We start from the raw sequence: 22,708 nt of genomic DNA on the forward strand, positions 1-22,708 counted from the left end.
CAGCTGCATGCTGTTGCAGGAATGTAGATGCAATGTATGTGAATACCGAAGTCTCCCGCTGAAATGCACAGAATCACAGTAGCAGTGGACCTTATGAGAGTCAATCCGAAGGCTGGAGAAAGAAAAAGGGAGTCAGGAGAGAAGCCCACCTATTTCGCTAGCCCCCCCCTTTAGCTTTCCCCTCCTGGAGTCTCGGCTCCGTCGATCATACACCGACTGTTTGACCAGTGAAATCAATATATTACTTTGTATACTATTCTGGTCTCAAAGCATGACTCAGGTCTTTCCTATACCACTTACAAACTACGAAGCACCGAGCATGGTACAGTGTTTACCATGCTCTATTCGGAGTCCAAAGTGTTTTCCAGGGGTCCACTGATCTCCAATTTTTGTGTATGGGTCCACTGTTTGTATACAACATTACAATGGGCTTGTAGCCAATGCCGGACAACAGACTGCTCTATCTTTGGCTTTCGAACTCTACTTGGGTCTGTCAATTTGCCGCGGTACGGAGTATTTGAAGACAATTTGGCATGCAGGTACATTTGTACGGCGGCATTTCATCTGCATACAACAATCTGAAACTCTGTGCTCTGTAATCCTGTATCAATTGGTTACGGTGAAGTGCCCTGATATAGGTTCACAAGGCTGTGATTGGGTGGTGGCATATCGTTTTCTAGTCTGATTGGTAGACATACTAAAGTCTCACCCGTAATACAGTTACCGTCCCCCTGCGGGCTCTCAAAGCGCTACAAAAAAAACAAGGGGATAGCGGCTGGTCTTAATTTAATACTGAGTACGCCGAATTCCCAGTTAACATGATGTACGGGGTACTCTGTACGGAGTACTCCGTATCAGCACATTGCTCCCCCTTACTCCAGAGTCTTTTGTGATCTGTGACCTCTGGGAGAGAGCACCAGGGTGAGTCGCACGTGACCTATTGATATGCTCTTATGTAAGTCGTGACTCATCTTGGTCACGTGCCAGACACCGAAACCTGCGATAACAGGCACAATGGTGGGAGATATCGATTTCAAGCACAGATTTGCCTTGCCTTGTCATTTGACCAAATAATTTCACTCGAAAGACGCCAACCTACTCACCAAATCCTCGTGGTTGAGCAAATTGAGCTTTTGAAGCCACCCAACATGGCGGACGCTGTATGTCACACCCTGCATGTCTTTTTACCGACCCTCCCACATTTTCTTTCCGACCCCTCGGCCGCCACCCATAATTACGCCTGAAAGAGCAAGACCGGGCTCTTTGATACCCATAACGCTTACTAGCTCATTTTCTTTCGTTCTCTCACAACTGACACCGCTTTTTCTTTTTCCCTTAGGAAATCGAGACTAAACAGCGTAAATCCGTTGCCTTCAGTGAAGGTTCGGTCATCATGGATACCAACGGCCAAGTTACAGACGCTCCCCCGGCTGAGAAGCCCACTGGCGGTACGAAACAGCTCCTCAATTCCGATCGCGCATTCGAACTAACGCTTGAAACTGTATAGAGCAAGAAGTCGATGAGGTGACTGAAATGTTCAAGGGTCTCTCAAAGAAGAAGAAGTCCACCAAGAAGTCCAAGACCGAAGCCGGCGATGACGAAGAAACCCCCCGCTGCCGACGGCGAGTTCGACCCCTCCGCCCTGAAGAAGAAGAAGAAGAAGACATCCAGCAAGTCCAAGGCCCCCAAGGACTTTGACGCCCAGCTCGCTGAAGCCGGTGTCGACGACGATGAGGCCGCCGAAGAGACCCCCGAGGAGGTTCCCGAGGGTGACCCCGAGGCTGGTACCGGCATCTGGCAACACGATGCCACACAAGTCATCCCCTACGCCCTTCTCGCTTCCCGCTTCTTCTCCCTCATCCAGAGCCACCACCCTGATATGCTCTCCGGCGGCTCCAAGTCCTACAAGATTCCTCCTCCCCAGTGCCTGCGTGAAGGAAACCGCCGAACCATTTGGGCCAACATGAGCGAGATTTGCCAGCGTATGAAGCGTTCAGACGACCACGTTATGCAGTTCCTCTTCGCCGAACTTGGTACCAGTGGCAGTGTTGACGGTAGCCGACGTCTAGTCATCAAGGGTATGTTTCCTTGAGAGAGGCTTTTGTGTCCAGGCTCATAATTCTGGTTCCATTTACTAATCTCCCATTAGGCCGATTCCAGCAGAAGGGTATTGAGAGTGTTCTGAGAAAGGTACCGATACCCCCTCTTCAAAAGCTTCATGGGGAACACGCGCTAACAAACAATCTAGTATATTGTCGAGTACGTCACTTGCAAGACCTGCCGCAGCCCCGATACCGAGCTCAGCAAGGGAGAGAACCGTCTGTACTTCCTTACCTGCAACGCCTGTGGTTCTCGTCGCTCCGTCGCCGCCATCAAGGCTGGTTTCCGTTCCCAGATCGGCCGCAGAAAGCGCGTGGGTTAAACGAGCTGGAATTGTTGGTATCATGTGTTGGGAAAACATCGCTTATCTCTTCTTTATGGCGTGTGACTTATGAGAGCTATCTATGGGGCTGAAAATGGGTCCCAGCTCTTTGCTAATCTCCAATTGTGGAGTTTACGAGACGAGCAAACGATACGAAGAAAGGAAAATAGTTTCTGATGAAATAGACTGGTATTATCACATCCTTTCGCCCCAGCCTAGAATGTTAGGCACTATTGAATTAAGCACAAGCTACATAAACACAATGTTGGCGCATTGCAGACCATACGCCCTGGAGAAGCGCCATTCCCGAATTTGAATGCACTAGAATCCACCAGACTGGGATCGTCTGCCATAATCGGGGAAGAATCCCAGGTTGAGACAGACGAACCGTCGGAGAATGATGAAAATCAACTGCTTGATAACTAAAATTGTGCTGTGAGACTCACACTTCCCTGATGATCCGGTGTTCTGATCTCCAACAAGTGAGCAACCCTGGAAATACGATTGCACAGCCCCCAGTGGACCAAAAGAGAGGTCTAAAGGCCAAAGGCGAATTTTGCTGTCCTGTGAGACCTATATAGGTTCTGGTGTTTTACGCTGCTCCCCTGCTTGGAAAAGTAGGTATTCATAAAGGTGTCTTAGCTTTTCCCATGCGGGAGGGGCTTGGAATGGGGGAGAGGTCTCTACTTCAATTGACCTCTTGTCTATTCCGTACTTTTCTATCATACTCACGCCAATTTCACAAAGTAAACTGTCAATTCAACCTCAAGAACCACAGTTCTGCTCTAGGGCAGAGTTTGTGTACTTTGAAACTATGGGTCGGCAAGCAGACTTCCAAGGTTGGGATATAGTTGAGTTTAGTATGCCGCATGGTACTCCGTATATGCATACTCATCTACTCTATACTCCGTGGTTTGATATGTAGCACACACTGATGAAAAGTCCAAGCAGATAGCAAGGTCACCCGCTCATCTCCATAACTTTGTATACAGGTAAGACCGCAGGCTGTTTTTAAGCATCTCATTCCCTGGCCCCAAAGTTGTTATCTTGCTTGGTAGCAAACGGTGCCGATAAAATAGATCGTCAAGCGCTCGGGAAACTGCTTAGATTGGATTCATGGATGTACATAGCAGGTCTGAACCCTTGGAAGCACCAGTAGCTGGCCTATATACAATGGTCAAAACGCAAGGGTTACAGGGTTCGACCCCTAGATGGCCTCGTGACTCGCTTTTGTACCTGTTCACATGATTTTGGAAGTCAGGCTCCAGGGCTCACTACAGAACTTCATTGACTATCAAATTTGGAATAGTCCAAATATTTGTGCCACACCTTGGAGTCTTGGAGTAAGTGAGTAATGAACATAGGACGAACGTTAACTCAGCCCTCACAAAGCCAACACTGCAGGTGGCCTGCTCATTCTCATCGCCACGATATCTCTCCCTTGGTCAGAAATGTCTAGCTCTATGGTCCGGGTATCAGAGGTGATCTGCTGAGACATGCTGCAAGTCTATCCGTACGTTTGCGGGTTAAGATTTCTGCACTGAAGATACCCGCTGTCAAAATCCACGCGACTATATATAGATCCCACCTCATTAGCGATCCAAATTGATAACGTATGCGATTAGACACCTGGAAATGAGCGGTTGGTAAGCTCAATCTTAACCACCCGAAAGCAAGACTAATGTGATTCAAAAATAAATTTGAAATAACCCCATATGTCCAAACACGCATCACCGCAGAGCTGAACCGTCGTTTGTTGGTAAATTTCCTATTTGGGACTGACTTGCAGGCGGTGAGGAAGAAGTATGATCCGAGTGGCTACAAACTGCCCACCGCCCTGAAAGTCGGGGCAGTCGCGTATCGGGCAAAAAACAACAGAGCGCTTCCCCTCTGCACCTCTCACTCGTTTCATCTGCTTTTCACCATTTATCGGCTTGGAGCAGGTCGAGTCTGGATTGCTTTGCAATTTAGACATTCCCATTTCAACCCCAGAATCAATCATCATTTCCAACCTCAGCTAGAGTTCCGCACATCCTTCTTTTCCCGTTCAGTTCATAAATTTCCACACCGAGCCATCATGGATGACTCCATGATGGACGACTCAGTCTTCGAGGATGAAGCGAGTGGCTCTGATTTTGCGCCCGAGCCTGCGCCGGTAGGAAGCACATGCAACGCCCTCAGATGTTCCCTTTACTGACTCGGCGCGTCTCCAGAAACCCAAAGCTAAAGCGGCGCCTAAGAAAGCCGCCGCGAAGCCTGCCGCCAAGAAGACTACCCAGACGAAACTCAACATGAAGCCTGCTGCGAAGTCTGCTGCCGCTAAGAAGAAGGCCCAAGACGACAGCGAGGGTGACTCTGATATTCAAATTTCGGACAATGACTCTCTCTCACAAACACCACCGAAAGCCAAGAAAGCAGCTGCCCCCAAGCGCGCGGGCTCAAAGCCTCTTGGCGATATTGAGAATGAATCTCACGGCGGAGATACCCCAGCCGACGACGCAGACAAGTCTGGCAATGCCGCAGACAAGTATCAGAAAGTGAGTCCCTTAGCAAACAGGGAACGAGAAGAGAGATGAGGTGCTAATTTAGATTTCTTTCTAGCTCACTCAACTTGAACACATCATTAAACGTCCTGATACATACATCGGATCCACCGAGCGCACCACGCAGCAGATGTGGGTTTACAATTCATCGACCGAGGTGATGGAGTTCCGCGATGTCTCTTTTGTTCCCGGTCTATATAAGATTTTTGACGAAATTGTGGTGAACGCCGCCGATAACAAGCACAATGACTCGAACATGAGTGAGATGCGCATCACAATTGACCGCGAGGCGGGTGAGATCAGTGTGTGGAATAACGGACGTGGTATCCCCATTGAGATTCATTCCAAGGAAAAGATCTACGTCCCAGAGCTCATTTTTGGTCACCTGCTCACATCTTCCAACTACGACGACAGCCAGCAAAAGGTCACTGGTGGTCGTAACGGTTTCGGTGCCAAGCTTTGTAACGTTTTCTCGACGGAGTTCAGTCTGGAGACCCAGGATTCCCGCCAGAAGAAGAAGTACAAACAAACATGGACTGATAACATGACCAAAATGGGCAAAGCCAAGATCACGGACGCCAAGGGTGATGACTACACCAAGGTCACCTTCAAGCCAGACTTTGCCAAATTTGGAATGGAGGGGATTGACGACGATTTCGAATCTCTTGTCAAGCGCCGAGTTTACGATTTGGCGGGTACAGCGAGCGTTGCTGTCAAATTGAACGGCTCGCGTGTTCCCGTTCGTGATTTCCGGAAGTACATGGAGATGTACACCAAGGCCATCCGCAAAGAACGTGGTGATGAAGGCCCTCCCGCCAAGAACGAAATCATCACCTGTAGCCCAGATCCTCGATGGGAGGTTGGTTTTGCTGTCTCCGATGGATCTTTCCAACAAGTCTCCTTCGTCAACTCCATTGCGACAACGTCAGGTGGAACCCACGTCAACTACGTCACTGATCAGATTTGCAATCGCCTGGCGGATCAGGTGAAGAAGAAGAACAAGACAGGAGCGACATTGAAAGCGGCGCAGATCAAAAATCATCTATTCATCTTCGTGAAGGCCTTAATTGTGAACCCGGCCTTCACCTCCCAGACCAAGGAACAATTGACGACCAAGGCCAGCCAATTCGGTAGCAAGTGCGTTCTTGATGAAGAATTTTACAAGAAGGTGCTGAAGACTGAAGTCATGTCCAACATCCTGCACTTTGCGGAGCAGAAGGCCGACCAGATCTTGAAAAAGGGTGACACTGGCCGTCGCTCGCGTATGAATAACCCTAAGCTGGTTGATGCCAACAAAGCTGGTACTAGGGATGGCCACCGTTGCACTCTCATTCTGACTGAGGGTGAATCAGCCAAGGGATTGGCCATGGCCGGCAGAGCAGTTGTCGGTCCGGACTTGTTTGGTGTTTTCCCCCTGCGCGGAAAGCTCCTGAACGTCCGTGATGCCTCCTTCGACCAGATCTCAAAGAACGTCGAGATCCAAAGTATCAAGAACTTCATTGGACTGCAACACAAGAAGGAATACACAGATACAAAGGGACTTCGGTACGGTCATCTAATGATCATGACTGATCAGGATCACGATGGCAGTCACATCAAGGGTCTTCTCATCAACTTCCTCCAAGCTCAGTTCCCCAGTTTGTTGAAGATTCCGGAGTTCTTGATTGAATTCATCACTCCTATTATGAAAGTATGGAAGGGAGATCCCAAGAACCCGACCAAGCAAAAGTCGTTCTTCACCATGCCCGAGCACGATGCTTGGCATGAACTCCACAAACACGAACGTGGATGGGAAAACAAGTACTATAAGGGATTGGGAACCAGCACTACAGAGGACGCTCAAGTCTATTTCCGTGATCTTGATCGTCATTTGAAGGAGTTCCACACAATGGCAGATGGAGAGTCACAGCTTATCGAGCTGGCCTTCTCCAAAAAGAAGGCAGATGAGCGAAAAGAATGGCTTCGTCAATATAAGCCCGGAACCTACTTGGACCACTCCGTTGACAAAATTTCGTACACGGATTTCATCAACAAAGAGTTGATTCTGTTCAGCATGGCGGATAATCAACGTTCCATTCCCTCTGTCGTCGACGGCTTCAAGCCCGGTCAGCGAAAGGTGCTCCACACCTGCTTCCGCCGCAATCTCCAGAAGGACATGAAGGTCGTCGAACTGGCTGGTTACGTATCTGGAGGCACCGCCTACCATCATGGTGATGCATCCCTCCAGCAGACCATTGTCGGTCTTGCTCAGACTTTTGTCGGCTCCAACAATGTCAACTGCCTGGAACCCAGTGGAAACTTTGGTAGTAGACTCCACGGTGGTAGCGACGCTGCTAGCGCTCGTTACATTTACACTCGTTTGTCTCCATTCGCACGAAAGATTTTCCACGCTGCGGATGAACCTTTGCTTGTCTATGGCCAAGACGATGGGAAACAGATTGAACCCGAGGTCTTCATGCCCGTGGTGCCCATGATTCTGGTCAACGGTGCAGATGGTATCGGTACTGGATGGAGTTCCTCCATCCCCAACTACAATCCCGAGGACATTGTGGCCAACCTTAGGCGTCTCATGCAAGGCGAGGCTACAGAGCCTATGCAACCTTGGTTCCGTGGATTCACTGGGGAGGTTGTCGCAATGGGTGGCGATCGATTCAAATTCAGTGGTATCATCAGGGAGTGTGGAGACAAGGAAGTTGAGATCACAGAGCTGCCAATTCGTACATGGACCCAGGATTTCAAGGACAAATTGGAGGATATCATCAAGGCTGAAAAGGTTCCTTCTTTCATCAAGGACTACAAGGATTATAACGATCACACCAAGGTCCACTTCATCATTCAACTTGACGAAAAGCACATGAAGGGTGCCTTGAGTGAAGGCTTGGAAGAGAAATTCAAGTTGACCAAGTCCATTGCCACAACTAACTTGGTTGCTTTCGACCCGGAGGGTCGCATCACCAAGTACGCGACCGTTGACGATATTCTCAAGGAGTTCTTCGTCATTCGCCTGAAGTACTATGAGCGCCGCAAACAGCACCAACTTGCCGCTATGCAGAAGGACCTGGAGAAGTTCAGCAACCAGGCTCGCTTTGTGAAAATGATCATTGATGGAACCCTTGTCATCTCTAAGAAGAAGAAGCCTGTTCTGGTCGTCGAATTGAAGGAGAAGGGTTTCAAGCCTATCTCCAAGACGGCCGAAGCTGCCAAAATGGGTGAAGATGAACCTGTGGTCGAAGAAGGCGAAGAGTCGGAGGATAATGACACCCAAGCCCTATCGGGCGCCTTTGACTACCTTCTGGGTATGCCTATGTGGTCCTTGACCCAGGAGCGGGTGGAGAAGCTCCTCCGCCAGATTGGCGACAGGGAGATGGAGATTGATACCTTGATCAAGCTGTCTAAGGAGGACATCTGGAACCGTGATCTGGATGAGTTCATCAAAGAGTGGCGCTCACAGCTTGAGGACGAGGATCGTCGTGCTCGCAAGGCCGCTGGCTTGACTAGCCGTCGCCGTGAATCGACGAAGTTGCCCACCGCCGGTCGCGCGGCTGCCTCACGCAAACGCAAGGCTGCCAATGGTGACGACCCCGAAGATGAAGACTTCGGTGCACCGAAAACGAAGAAGGCTGCTGCGGCCAAGAAGAAAGAGCCCAAGGCCAACAGTCTGACGGCATTCCTCAGCAAGCCATCAGCCAATCCAAGCCCATCTCCTGCGGCAGGTGGAAGCGGGAACTCAGATGATGATTTCGATATGGACATGGAAGTTCTCCCCAAGAAAAGTCGTGCCGCGGCGAAACCCAAGACTCAACCTAAAGAAGAAGACGATTCCTTTAACATTGACGAGGTGCCCCAAGCCTCGAGATCATCGGCTCAACCAAGCTTTGATCCATTCAACATGGATTCCGACATGGATATTGACGAGCCCCCAAAACCCAAGCCTGCCGCAAAGGAAGCTGCCAAGCCTGCCGCTAAAAGGGCACCCAAGGCCAAGCCTAAGCCAAAGGTCGACGAAGAATCAGATGACGATTTCTTGGATATTGCCAAGGAGACAGCCAAACCTGCAGCATCCTCTCGCGCCCGAAAGCCAGCAACCTATGCAGTGCCTAGTGATTCAGAGAGTGACAATGGTGATGATCTGCTTGGAGATGTAAGCCAGATGGTCAAGGGCATTGGTGGCGACTCGACTGCTGAGTCTCGCCAGCTCTTTTCAGAGCGGCCCCGCTCCGAGAGTGCAGCGAGTTTGAAGGCTGCCATCAGATCTCCGTCCAAGGTGAACGACGAATTTGACCCGGACGAGACCGATTACAGCAAGCTGATCCCTCAAAATTCCCCGCGCCGCTCTATTCAAGTCAAGCCTAAGGATCCAAAGGTCGACAATGAAGCAGATGAGGACGATGATGAGGACGATGAACCAATCAAGCCAACTGCCAGAGGCAAGGCCGCTGCGAAGCCCAAGGCCGCTCCTAAAGCTGCCCCCAAGTCCAAGGCTGCTCCGAAGGCTGCTCCGAAGGTTACTTCAGAAATTGTCGACCTTGATGATGAGGACGAGGACGAAGAGGTCGTCAAGCCGACTTCCAGGGCCAAGGCCGCCCCGAAGGCCGCTGCCGCCGCCCCAAAGGTCCGTGGTCGACCCAAGAAGGAACCGGCCGCTAAGCCCGCCCCCAAGGCTGCTCCTAAGGCTGCCGCTTTGTCGCCAGCGGCCAAGGGCTATGCCTCCAAGCAAGCCAAGAAGAAAAGTGCCGATGACTACTCAGAAGATGACATTGACGCCATGGCCAACGACATACTGGATTCGCCAGCAGGGAAAGTGAATGTCTCCGATGACGAGCCCGTTGTCGCACCTCGTCGTGGCGCTGCAGCCCGCCCCGCTCGTCGTGGTGCCGCAGCAAAGAAGTCATATGTCATTGAGGATGACAGCGAGGATGACCCACTCGCTGATGATTTCGATGACGATGAAGACGAAAGTGATTAAACAGAACTCAAGTAGTGAGGCCCCATGCCTTTTTTTTTTTTTTACCTGCGTTGCTTTCTATCGTGTCCTACTTCGACTATATTCTGTTTCCTTTTTATTTGCAATTTTTAGTTTTAGTTTCATGGGTATCTTAGGGAGATCTAGTCGAGCCTAAATGGCGAGTACGGTTGTTTAATCGAATTTGACTATTCAAAGTGCCCCTGGCTCAATGACTAGTATGCTCGAAATGCTACTGGTCACCTCTAGACTACTTGAGTAGAGACTGGACTTGGAAATTCGTAGATTGGCCTCTCAAAATTTGCTAGATGTCGAAAACGAAGAATAAAAGCAAACGCCATCAACGCCAACAAGAGGCCTGGAAACGCCCAATTTCCCTGAAATGCACATATTTGCTGCCGCCACCCAAGATCACCTCTCGTCCTCCAAACACCACGCAAGTTTCCCAGTCATCAGATCAATGCCTTTTCAAATGGAAGCTCGGCGTCGCTTGGTACCCCGAGGCAAGTCACCATGAGAACGAGATTTGATATGTGAACGGGTGGTGCCCTTCTCGTCAACCTCGGTCTCAGCTTCGTTGCTCTCAAGCTCATTCTTATGCAAATGAAGAAGAGCCTCTGCAGCCTTGACCTCGCGAGCAAAGCGAGTGGAGCACGGAGGGCGCGAAGGTCTAGACTTTCGGCTTGGGTTCTTCTTTGCCTGCGGACTTGGACTGGCCGAGGTGGCCTTGCTTTTGTATAGTCCACCGAAAGATTGCTTGCCCGAACCACGATAATCCTCGTCATCATTGTCATCATCCATTGTCCAATCTTCATCCGAGTCCGTGAGGTCAGAATCACTTCGTCGAGTATCAATATCGGAATTCCCGTCGATAGCCATCTTTTCCTCCATGTTGATGTCCAGAGAGGGACAGTTCGGTGTGGAATACACATTCGAAGAGCCGTCGCTATCGGTGTCACTTTCCTCGCTCATCGCACGGGATTCATTCACTGGGCGCATAGCATCAGAAATGGCGCGGATGAGAGTCTTCGGAGACGTGACTCGAGTCCGAGGTGGATCGTTGATGCTCCGCGGGGGGTTGACAGGAGTGAATGTGGAACAAGGAGACTGGCTCTTCGGTGAGAGCGAGTAAGGCTCGGTGGACGAGTCACGGGCACTGGCAATACTGTCTGCGTATCTGTGGCGGGGATACTTGATCGGAGCCAGCTTTACGGAAGCTGCCTCGTCATTGTCAAAGCTCTTCATCTCACGAACTTGTCGGAATTTCGGAGCTGGGGCAAGCACGGAGCGTGGTGAAGGTGTGTTCTCTAGAGAGCGGAAGTAGTTTGCCTGTTCTGTGGCAACACGTGTGATCTCAGTGTCAATGACCATGACACCGAAGCGCCTCTTGTCCTCAGGATCGATACACATGGCAGGGAAGTCGGGTCCAAACATCGGGGTCAAGGCGTGTCGAATCTTCCAGCAGAATGTTGCTGCCAACGCTTTCGCAGCATGGTAGGGCATCCAGTAGCCTGCACATATTGAAGTCAGTAAGATAGCTATAAAAGAGGGGGAGAGAGAGAGTATCACCCACCCTGAGCTAAAAGTGCTCCACCAGTGATACTGTGGCAGATTTCACGAAGGCCGTTATTCTGTGCGAGTACTCTACCCGGTGTAGTCTATGAGGAAGGAGAAAGGTCAGCTTGAGACTTGAATGGGGAAGATTTGCGGACCGACCTTAGAGTAGCCGTTGCATTTGAACAAGTGTGTCATTCGAACGATGCCAATGTTGTAGTCCCACAAGACATGCCATTCCTTTTCTTCGCCGGGGACCTGAAATGTGTACTGAAAGACTGCAGATGAGTTAGATTTGCATGCTATGCCAAGCGAGTAATGCATACCATTAAAGCTATCGCGGCCAGTCCTCTGCTGAAAGGTCTTCTTCTCACTTGCATACGGGATTTGACGAGGAAAATCCGCAATATTGCCCATGGGGCGCAGTCTGAACTGCTTATGGTGCTTTGCTAGCTCCTCATCCCGCTCCTCGTATGGGGGAAAGCGACAAGTGCCCTGGATCTTACCCGGAAGAAAGACTGGGGCATCCTTGGGCACTTTGCGAGGCTTTTGGCTGGAGGAAGAGCCACACAATGCACCCCGAGCCGGGCTGTCCGGCTGTGGGTTTAAGAGAGACTGGATAGGAAGCATGGATGGTAGATCCAATCAAAGTATGAGGGTGTGTGTGCTGAGAGCTTGGTAGAAAGGAAAGTAAGGACGTTGACGAGAGAGGAATACGAGTCGGGAGGGGGCAAGAAGCAGCTTAATGTCTGAGTGGAACATCCGTTTTTTTTCTAGAAGGTCTGAATGTTCTGAAAGAAGAGAGTCAAACCTCAGAGACAAAGTCAAGCAAGAATCCCAAACCTTTGTTTAAAGGTTCCTGCTGAGGGTGAGTACAGGTGTTTGCTGGCACATTCTGACATCGAGGAAGTCAAAGGAACGGTGAAAGTCCAGCACTCGGAGTGTCTGACACTCGGATGGCCTCACCGGTACTTCATTGATTTTATCACAGTTGGACGAGTCCCCAAGCTGTTTGTCTTCTCCTACGCGTGGACATTGGATCCCAATCATCTTCGACTTTGGACTGGCTACGGTGTAGTGTGAACATATCCAGCCTGGTAACCCAATACCGGTGTAATAGAGAAAGACTATTTGAGACCTACGTATGTCTTTGATCTTTCGATACATTGCCTGTTTCATTCGTATGACTGCGACTACCCTGTGTTAAAGGGCAAAGCATAGCCGTTTCAGGGACCATGTGGATATCCTATAGATCTTCTTTTGCAAATGCAGATACACCGCTGAGCAGAGTTTGACTGAAGTAACAAAAAAAGGGGCACTACTTTTACTGGATTTATCATACTTGCTTTTCATCTTCCTGTGCTAGCTTTGCAACATGTACTTCAAGCAATAGCCCTCAAGCCCAGCCATTTTTCACCCTATATAGTTTGTTCATAAGCGCATCTGGTAGAACCATGTCAGGTTAATCTTGGCATTGTACTAGGGTCAAGGAACTGCAGCAACCGGAGCATAAGGATACCAGATTCGGGGCCCAATAAGAGGCCCCATACCCCATGGTGGCTCGACAGAATGGGCATCAAGAGGTCTCAGATCCGCGGCAAGCTGCAGAGAGACTCACTCCTTGTATAACGGGAGCCTGCATTTTCTGGCGAGTCTGTCCAGTGCATCTGAGAAAAGCTGTGCTGCAAAAGATAAACTTCTGACGGGATCAAAGGTTCTAGGGAATGGACAAGGATATCTCTTGACTGGGGTATATTACACGCTGCAATGCCATGCTCAATGTATACTGCGCGCCAGTGTGATGGGAACACAATGGCTAGTATAGCTGACCGATACCCAAGTGCGTTTGGGCAGTAGACGGATGGGGTAAAGCTGATTCTCACAGACAAACCAAATTCCATCTCACCACCAGCCATAAGATGATTGGTTTCAACGGACCAGCTTCGACCTTCTGCTTCCTGTTCCATCTTCTTCGGGCCTTTTCTGTCAAATCAGAATTTCCAAGTGGGTTTCCACTCCGCGAGTCTGAGCATCCGTAGACCGCTGCTTGGAACGAGTCTGGGGGCTTGCATCCGTCAGAGACATTCTCCGGGGGTAGAGACAGCAAAAACCGCTCAAAGAATGTTCCATGCAGGCTTCTACGCAGAAGTCCGACACGTTGGTGGCTGTAAATCCACTTTTTTTGTTTGACATATCCATTTTTCCTCCTCCCCCAGCTCAATGTGACCGGCATAGTGCCACACTGACTTCTGCTAGCCCACCTTGTACTCTCCAACGGTACCCACCTATCCGCCCGATGCAGCCTGTGGAGTTTTCAAAGGTACCAGAGAGCCGTCCGCCAATCAGTCCCGGGCTGGGGAAGTGGTGCAGTGCACAGCAGGAGAAGAAAAAAACGGTGCATATAGTGGCTGCCAGGACGTTATACAATTTAGCCAGAGTTGAAAGAGATCGAGGACCAAGTGCCATGTTTCAACACAACTGGTCTGGTTCTAGTTTTCGAGGAGGGCTCAATCGCATTGAAGGTCCACGACGTCCAAATGAGACGAATGAGACGAATGACCCAGAGGAGAGGCTGGGTTTCCAATGTCTTAGACACTCTGTCCGTGGCCAGGTGCCTCTCTAAGATTCTAAAGAGCGGTAAGCCTGAACATGTGTGTCCCTCAACATCTGCGACGCGTCTCAGATCCCGAGCTTCTGGAAAAGGGGCAAGAAACATGTCTCAATTGGGATGCTGCTGTTGGTGTTCAGACCTTTCGGTGGGCTCGTCTTCCCCTTCGGCTCGGGCAAGTACTATCGAGTGGGAGAATTCTCTCTTTCAGATTTTGTGAGAAGTGTCTCATTTCGCTTACATGCTAGAAAGAAGAAAATGATCATTCTATCCCAGCATCCAGTCACGGAAATAGTCTCATGAAAGTACCCGACGAACGGTGAACTAAAGAGCGGTATACCCTCCATGAGGCAGGACTCGATAGCAGATCTAAGTTTCAGCCAGACGAAGGCTTGAAGCCGATCTCAAAGAGGTCCAGGCCTCGGCCAGTCGAACATTGAATATCAGACCCGAACCCCCTCAGATGCCATGGAGTGTCAGGCAACACTGTACCACGGGCCTCGAATCTGGGGTATATGGGGGAGAGGAAGATCCGAGCACGACTGAACAAGGCAAGTCTTCGAGGGAAGGAAGCACAACGATGGGAAAAGAACCGTCGTCACAGGCCGGTCCGAATCGCGATGCGGCGAATAGGGAGCCGACTCGGTGGACCGGGATGAAACTCAACGGCTGCCTTGCACTCAACACTGAGGCATGCAGATGAACAACTACCCAAGTGGGCTCTAGCTTTGGCTCATCCGTTTGGTTCCGAGAAGCCACGGATTAAGCTTGATTCCATTACGGTTACTACAATATCCGGGGGCACAGTAGCCGAGGTCCCTGCGCAAGGCTTGAGGACCCGGACGTGCTTAATTGGGGATGAGTATGGAGGTATGTAAATCTGATTCCATTAGAAACAATATCAACCCGAGAAAAACATAGACAGGGATGTTGAAAGAAAAGTGGACATGTAAAGATGCCCGGGGGATGTGAAAGGGAACCGGAGAAAAATAATGAGAACGAAGAGGGGAAGGGGGAGGGTAAGAGAATACATGAAACATGAACGCTAATCGCTCAAGAATCTTGCATAACTTTTGATTCGTCGTGGGCATGAAGATTCAGCTTGGTAAGAATGCCTCGAGGGACCCGTAGTCCGCGGGCATCCCAAAGAGGTAAACATTTTGTGCCTTCCTGCATATCCAATAAGAGATCATGACTAGAAAAAAATGATATGCATTTACCGCATACTTTCAAACGGTAGCCCGGGTCCAAGAAACGGCTTGAACTGTGTCGTCAAAGGACTCCGCCAAGACCGAAACAGCTTAGATGGCCAGAAGAGGCTCGCGGTCACCAGCCTGCTCTGCGGGCTCGATGGAGGCAACAATGTCGGAATCGAGCGCCTGGGCGACAGGAGCGGTCTGGGGAGCTGCGGGGAAGTCCTCGGTCTTGATAGCGGGCTCAGCAACAGGAGCAGTGAAGCTCTGCAGGGGCTCGGTCTTGGCAGACTCGGAAATGACCTCGTGCTTGATAGGGCTGACAAGCTTGGTAGCCTCCGGGGAGGTAGAGCGGCGGGAGCCGATGTATCCCTGGGCCTTGGAGCTGTACTCGCCGACATACTGCTTCATCAGACCGGTAGCCTGAGAAGTGCGCTCACCAGCCAGGTCGCGAAGCTGGTTGGTCTGGTCGTTGATGATTTCCTGGGCGTTGACAATCTGCTCGTCGATGAGTTCACGGTTGCTGATGTAGATGAGGGGAGCGAAGTAGGTGGTGGTCACGGCAACAACGGCCAAGCCCCAGAAGGGAACGAAGCGGATCAGCCAGTAGCCAGTGAAGGCAGCAGTGAAAGCCTTGAGATCTGATTAGTCTCTACTCGCTCATGATCAATATCACCAGGTTGAAACATACCAAGATAGTGTGGAGGACATTCTCGGCAAACAGGATACGCTGGAACTCAATCAGGAAGAAGTCCACCAGCTGCTCAAGGTCCTCGAGCACGGCCTCAACGGTCTCCTTGGGGATGGTGTAGTAGCGGCGGGGGCGGAACCCACTGGCGACTCCACGCTTGAGGATGACATGACCAGCAACCTCGACAAAGGCCGTCGCTGCAAATCGAGTGTCAGCCCACTTCCGCTGGCGCAGATCACGCGACCAACTTACCTCCCAAAGACATGTACAGGAACTTGAAGACCCAGCGAAGGAGAGGCAGGTAGCGAGCGGCGAAGATGAAGCTGATCACACTAGCATATGAAACCGCGGTCGCGCGAGGTTGCTCCCACTATATAGCAAAGTCAGACCGGACCGTCATCTCAACAAAGAAAAAGGGCTCGCGCGACGACTCACGCTCAAAAGGCTGTAAAGGAGCGAGTGGTAGTCTGGATGAATATCAGCAGCTGTTCCTGGGCGATTTCACCGGTCTCGTGACATACGGGTCAAAGCCTGGCCTTCGGCGGTTGTGGTGGAAGGGGTCACGCGAGAGTTGGACAGATCGCGAAGCTCGTCGCCGGTGCGGGAAGCTTCGGACTTCACATTATCGACAATAGGGCCTATTCCAAGATCTGTCAGTGGTGGTTCCAAGCTAGTTTCTGGCGCAATCTCCGCTTACCCTTGGTCACAGCATCACTGATGCCTGAGCGTAAGAGGGGTCAAAATCAGCAACTGCCATGAGAGTAGACAACACAGGGAAAGAAAAACAAGTGGCGATACTGTCATACTGGTTAGCATCTCACATCGTCAGATTGGGACGCAAGTTGGTCTTCTTACCTCACTGCCCGTGTTGGGGTAGGTCACGTCACCAGAAGCCATAACGGTGTAAAGACGGTTGTAAAGAAGCGAGACGAGAGGATGGGAATTAAGGGAGTAGAAATCGTGAAGAGCGTAACAAGGTCGAGATCGTGTAGGGAAAAAGACAAAAGGGGGGGTTGTTTTGATAAGTAGCTGTTCCAAGAGATTGTCATGTGCGTTGCCAAGCCCGAGCCACTATGATGCAAAATGAGTACCGAGTCCGGATTCCGTTCTTCCTTGCTTTGATATGCTTGCTTTGCTGTCTTTTGTGTTCCTCGTTCTTTATTTTTTGGTTTTATTCTAGTATTTTTCATTCTCTTTCTATTTACGACCCTGTTTTCTATGTTTTCTGTGTTTTTCTACAGCAATTTAAGCTTAGCGCCATCGATTTCGCTTCAAAGGTACAACATAACCTTGGAAAACACATCCGCTGACATCAGAGTTAATGTTGTCTACGGGTACTGAGTGCTTCCCAGTTATATACTCCATGTATAATAGGTACCAGTAAAATGCTTCATATACCGGCCTGGAGTCAGGGAATACTCTTCTTCCGGGACAGTCCGGACAAGATACGCCTTTCGCGTGATTGGGCTTAATTATCCAAGATGACAGTGAGCATAATATGTGCATTACTATCCATGGATGGTGCTGGTTTGATATCAATGCACGTCCATTGGTGGGCCCGGATAGACATACACATCCCCAAGACCTAGACCTCCGGGAGCTATATAGAAATACGAAGCTCTCCAATCTTTGGAGAAAACCTTGGGACCTGACTCATGGGGCTAGATGCACGGGGTTCCCCCTCAACTTCATGCCTAGTTTGATTGGCCAGTGCCTTTAGGCAGCATGACTTCAGCCTCATCCGGAACAACTTGTTTATTATTCCGGACACTTCCACACGTCTTTCCCATCTGAACCCTTGGAAGTCTATTTAACTTGCGACTAACTCTGTGTAAAAAGAAAAAGAACGACCTTGATTCATCTCCTAGAATGACAGAGCCCAATCTTTGCCCCGCTCAGTTCACTGACTACCACGAACAGACTCAGTGTGGCCTTTTCTCCCGTCTTCCGGCAGAAATCCGTTATGAGATATTTGCCAATGCCCTGACAAGTGCTCCAAATACTGCTCTACCGCTGGAGCAAGACGAGTATTGCACCCGGCCAGGGTATGAGACTCGGCACCGTACGTATACCGAATTGCTGCGAACCTGCAAGAAAATCTATATGGAGGCATGGTTCATGCCGTTCATCTGCTCAGAGCATGCCTTCTTGATGGCACATTCAGACCGAACCCCGGAAAAGGCTATCACAATCGCGAGGATGCAACAGGGCCTGGATCTGATCCATGACCGACATGGCGAGGTGCGAGGTGGTCATGTCCGTGTATTCCCTCAGCTCTGGGCACTTGAGGGCACGAGAGACTTGAATGGGATCCTCGGCTTGAAACATTTCTACCCCACATCCATCACAATCACAATTCGATACACCGACACCTGGATGTGGGAGACAAACGAGGCCTTACATATCAATGGATCTTGGGCCAACAGGGTGGTGCTACCACCAAGTGTCACCAGATTCTGCATCGATATCGAGAGCATCGAAAGACGCAAAGACGAAGTGGACTGGATGGCTGATCAAATGGCCGACCAGTGGAAATTCAAGCGCGGAGACCACACCACAATGGTTGCAGACAAGTCCGATGTCGCGATATCTAGGTGGACAGGTAGCTCAGTCCTAGGCGAACGTCGTTGGGTTCGTGATGAGGTAGCACCTGGTCAGCTTCAGTATTATGTCAAGAGTGTACTCTGGCACCCTTCTCAGGAGTTGGAAGGTCGACACCATAATTGTGCTCTCGCATTCGCTGGAACTCGACCATCGCCGCGAGACTTTGAGTGGAGCTATATCAGTCAGGATTATTTGAAATTTGCTCAAATTCCAATGAGTTTGCCAGCCGAGCAGGTGATTGCAAAGTGCATCGCTGATGAGTACGACGAAAGCAAATGCTACGGTACTGATGCCTACTATATCTGTGGGCATGGATATTCTGACGATGAGAGTGACTCGGAGTGATGGCGGTCATGTTTGCGCGTACAAAATGGAACAGACTTTACTGGAGGATCAAAATGGAATGCATCATAAGGAGCATTGTTGTGCGGAGTGAACTATCAAAATTTGACTCGTCCTTCCCGTGCACGGCTTAGCCAAGACTCTTATCAGAGCCGACGATGGTCTTTCTATTCATGCGTTTACATTTTTCTTATTGAAATGAGTGCGCAGATAGTCGGAATGATCTGGCGATCACTCCAGGCGGAGTCTGCACGTGGCACGAAGTAGTGATCACTCTCAGTGCAGCATCAAAGAATGCAACTCATACTCAGGGTGTTCGTTCAAAGAAATTAGGTTTCAAGGAGGACGGTTCCCATGAGTGACTCAAAAATCTCCTCTTCCATAAGTGCACCGAACCTGTTTCTTGTCAGAAGCAAATCACAGAGGGAATTTTGACTGGATTGGCGCAGTTCAGTGGAGCAAAGTACTCACCCGTAACATTTAATGTGTGGGATCATGGCAGTTCTCAGCATGTCGAGTTTATCACAAGGTAAGTTCTCAATACTAAATCGGCTAACAATCCTGTTCCAAGCCTGGACTGGAGTGATGTAGCCATTCAGACCAAGAGATCCCGAGAGTTCAAAAAGCTTTTCGAGCTGCTGAGCGGGAATCTCCCAGGAAGTCTTATCATGTAGCACAGAAGGCGCTGACGATAACAAAAGTCCTTGCATAGACAAGGCATGTCCAGAGGGCTCTTCTTCACCTAGGGGCTGCGTGTGGAAGAGGCAAGGTTGTTCCAGACTGTAAAATTAGACTATGAATTTAGAGTGCCGACGGTCGACTTACGATAGCACGAAGTCCACACCCATCTGAGCAAATCTTCGATTGCCGAGGAAATATGAAGGCTTGGGCTGATGGTTTGCTTGTAAAGTATCGATTGGTTGATCGAACAGATCATGTACACCCTGGATTTGAGGGTTTCCCGTTGTTATATTGCAACACTGAGCGACACTATGGTCACTCTCTACCTGATACTCAGGGACCTTGACCAAAATTTGCTGATTTGAGCCACTATCACCCACTAGGCTTACTTCTGCCAATGCTGGATTGCTTTGAAGAATGTGTGGAAGAGGGATTGAATACCGGGCCATGATTTCTTTGAGAATAGTGTTCTCTTGATGAAGACCTCGAATCTCATCCATTGCGGAGAGGAGTCCATAGAGTTTGTGGAGCTCATCTTCGAGCATACGACAGTTCTTGTCTTTCTGGTCGCGATGTTTCCTAAGAAGTAGTTAATAGGGAAGGCTACCCTTCACATGTCGACTCGCCTCACTTCTGTGCTCGTCGAACTTGCTCGCGCCGCCGATCATAATTGCCTGTGTTATGATCTTCTTTGTTTGTGTCTGAAGATTCTGTCGAGCAAGTGATTAATAGAAAGCTTCCACGCCAATAAGCGGGGTCGGTTCCGTATAGCCGTTCATACCTGTGCGATAAGCGCTCACTTTACCCATTGTTTTGAAAATTAATTGTATATAGAAGTCTTGTGGATGTGTATATTTTCGAAATTTGATTCGGTGACAACCATCAGGGCTTGCAGAATGTTCCAGAGAGGGAGCTCGGGGACAATGACGGATGGGAAAGCCCTAGCATTCAGTTAGGCACAAATAATGATTACTCAACCAGTTTCAAACCCGTGGACACGCGGACCCGTGGACATAGGATAACCCAGGTATAGAGCAAAAGCTGACCCGTTGGATTGATGCAAACCCCGACGTAGGCGGCCAAGGCCATAATCCTCTTCTAGCTTAGATGCGGTGCTGACCCTCCGGCAGAAGCTTCACCCAATAAGGGCTCCGGTATGAATTAAAGGCGGGGGTGAAAGGAGATCCAAAGGTAGAGCGATCCCATCTTACTGTGCAGTTCCATGTACTGCCCAGGTGTAGCTGGGGCCGTGGCAACCTGACACCCGTGGACCACACTTAAAGTGGGCCCAGGCAAGATGATTCCAAACTAAAAGTGGGCCGGAGTAAAATGATTCCATACCCAATATTCCCGACAAGCAAAATGGGTGTTAAATGCGCGATCTAAGGATTGGGTTGCTTGACCTTACGGTACTGATAGTATGAGCCATGGGAATCTACAATCCACTGGGCAAAAAAATAAAGACATTTGTCTGGAAACCTCCCCATTTACCCTCCATGGCTGTTCTAGTGTACACTACCCAAGCATCATACCATATTTCAAACACATTTCGACCTATATCAAGAAGCCGACCACCTATACCCGCGGCAGAGAGTTTCTTGGTTAGGGAATGTCATGCTGATTTCATCGGAAGGCACTTTTTGTCACCAACAATTTGCTATTACGACATAACCTCAGACTACTCGTACTAGATACACACACCGATCGTCCCTTCAAGGAAAAAAAACTAAGATATGTTCAGCAGATCTTCATTATTCGTGTTTATATAGCAAGTTGGCCACCTCGGTCCATGACCTCGGCTTTATTTGCACAAACACTCTGATCATGCCTCTGGTAGCCCTTGATACATTCAAAGCTCTCCCTGGTCCGAAGGGGTCATGCAACCGGCCTCGATGTTGTTTCCTAGGGGATCCAGGACAAAGGCACCATAGTGATTAGGATGAATCTGTGGCCGAAATCCAGGAGCCCCGTGATCCTTTCCTCCAGCGGCAACTGCAGTCGCGTGGAAAGCATCCACAGACGCGCGATCTAGGTGCACTGTTAGAAATAGAATCTTTGGTCGATTCGGTAAGCAGTTATGATAGACTTTACATACCAGGTGCGACGAAAGCAACATGTGCTTTGGTTTCAGACTCGGTGGAGGCAATTCCCACAACCCATTCAGGACCCTTGCTGCCAAAGACCACCCAGCCGTTTGGCATAGTGGAAAGCTTCTCGTTGCCGAGAGGCTTCAGAGCCTGGCTATAGAATTCGACAACTGCGGCATGGTCAACTGTGTTGACTTTGAGAAGGACGTGTCCAATAGGCATGGTGTAATAAACTTGCTATAAGAAGATTGAATGTTGAGAGTTGAGAGTGAGTTGAGGGAGGTTAAGAATGGTGTCTTATGGGAGATCTGGGAGCGACTTTATATACATAGTCAAAAAAGCGTTTATCAGGAGGAATTGCGGCGACCTCGGGATCAGTTCGCAATTCCAGGTATGTGTCACCAGTTCATAGTGTAGGTCTACCTGTGGACGTATTCCCGAATTTGGTCGAAGGCGATACGAGATGATTCCAAAGTCAATGCATGATATGATCCCACAGCCAATGACCTCGGATCAAATGATTCCACGGCCAAATGATTCCACGGCCAAATGATTCCACAGCCAAATGATTCCGCAGCCAAATGATTCCACAATGAAAATTACACCGCGAATTTCGTTGAAGATCCCGCCCGCTGTACATTTGAATCACCATTTGTAGTCTATAAAGTTATAAGCCAGATCACCAACTACTCTGGTCCTGGGTTGGTGTCACACCACTGTGACATGGTGATATGCGAGTTGAGATCGAGATCGTTGCGCATGTCGAGTATCAGAATGCAAAACAAGCTTGTTGAAGCTTTATTTCCGGTTCGAGTGTATGAATGAGAGGTGGCACAAAGAACACATACCACTGGAGAGGAACGACGGTAGAAGCACGCAAGTAAACGAGGTTCACTACAGAGATCTTGACGTGCTTCACCGATTGAACTTGATCATTGGGTTCAAATTATGTACATTTCTGATTTGGCTATTTGGTATCTTTAGTAAGTTGCTATGTCTGATTTTAAGTAGCTCAAGGAT

General features: G+C 49.6%; 7 protein-coding genes across 7 annotated transcripts; 3 read left to right on the forward strand and 4 right to left on the reverse strand.

Moving 5' to 3' along the window:
• Positions 1–1,148: 1,148 nt before the first annotated feature.
• On the forward strand, positions 1,149–2,422 carry N7506_010808 (translation initiation factor eIF2 subunit beta; the record flags this gene model as incomplete). Its single annotated transcript, XM_056960101.1, has 6 exons — positions 1,149–1,160; positions 1,340–1,448; positions 1,508–1,626; positions 1,682–2,078; positions 2,150–2,190; positions 2,249–2,422. The coding sequence occupies 6 exons, from the start codon at positions 1,149–1,151 to the stop codon at positions 2,420–2,422; spliced, it is 852 nt and encodes a 283-aa protein (XP_056806256.1).
• Positions 2,423–4,499: 2,077 nt separating this feature from the next.
• N7506_010809 (DNA topoisomerase 2) lies at positions 4,500–9,931 on the forward strand (the record flags this gene model as incomplete). The annotated part of the gene is made up of 3 exons (XM_056960102.1): positions 4,500–4,577; positions 4,636–4,959; positions 5,024–9,931. The coding sequence occupies 3 exons, from the start codon at positions 4,500–4,502 to the stop codon at positions 9,929–9,931; spliced, it is 5,310 nt and encodes a 1,769-aa protein (XP_056806257.1).
• A 465-nt stretch (positions 9,932–10,396) lies between these two features.
• On the reverse strand, positions 10,397–12,112 carry N7506_010810 (uncharacterized protein; the record flags this gene model as incomplete). Its single annotated transcript, XM_056960103.1, has 4 exons — positions 10,397–11,439; positions 11,502–11,586; positions 11,645–11,760; positions 11,809–12,112. The coding sequence occupies 4 exons, from the start codon at positions 12,110–12,112 to the stop codon at positions 10,397–10,399; spliced, it is 1,548 nt and encodes a 515-aa protein (XP_056806258.1).
• A 3,279-nt stretch (positions 12,113–15,391) lies between these two features.
• N7506_010811 (uncharacterized protein) lies at positions 15,392–16,871 on the reverse strand (the record flags this gene model as incomplete). Its single annotated transcript, XM_056960104.1, has 8 exons — positions 15,392–15,916; positions 15,975–16,171; positions 16,227–16,344; positions 16,410–16,441; positions 16,496–16,612; positions 16,672–16,688; positions 16,761–16,771; positions 16,830–16,871. 8 exons carry the CDS (start codon positions 16,869–16,871, stop codon positions 15,392–15,394), a joined length of 1,059 nt encoding a protein of 352 aa, XP_056806259.1.
• A 972-nt stretch (positions 16,872–17,843) lies between these two features.
• N7506_010812 (uncharacterized protein) lies at positions 17,844–18,923 on the forward strand (the record flags this gene model as incomplete). The annotated part of the gene is made up of 1 exon (XM_056960105.1): positions 17,844–18,923. One exon carries the CDS (start codon positions 17,844–17,846, stop codon positions 18,921–18,923), a length of 1,080 nt encoding a protein of 359 aa, XP_056806260.1.
• A 326-nt stretch (positions 18,924–19,249) lies between these two features.
• N7506_010813 (bZIP transcription factor) lies at positions 19,250–20,410 on the reverse strand (the record flags this gene model as incomplete). The annotated part of the gene is made up of 5 exons (XM_056960106.1): positions 19,250–19,316; positions 19,392–19,700; positions 19,746–20,180; positions 20,233–20,311; positions 20,383–20,410. 5 exons carry the CDS (start codon positions 20,408–20,410, stop codon positions 19,250–19,252), a joined length of 918 nt encoding a protein of 305 aa, XP_056806261.1.
• A 1,040-nt stretch (positions 20,411–21,450) lies between these two features.
• N7506_010814 (VOC family protein) lies at positions 21,451–21,925 on the reverse strand (the record flags this gene model as incomplete). Its single annotated transcript, XM_056960107.1, has 2 exons — positions 21,451–21,629; positions 21,697–21,925. Coding segments are annotated over 2 exons (408 nt in total), but the record flags the coding sequence as incomplete, so codon positions are not given.
• Between the last annotated feature and the right edge of the window lie 783 nt (positions 21,926–22,708).

Source organism: Penicillium brevicompactum (assembly GCF_028827555.1).
Source record: "Penicillium brevicompactum strain IBT 35665 chromosome Unknown utg000007l_segment0_segment0, whole genome shotgun sequence".
Taxonomy (NCBI): Eukaryota; Fungi; Ascomycota; class Eurotiomycetes; order Eurotiales; family Aspergillaceae; genus Penicillium; species Penicillium brevicompactum.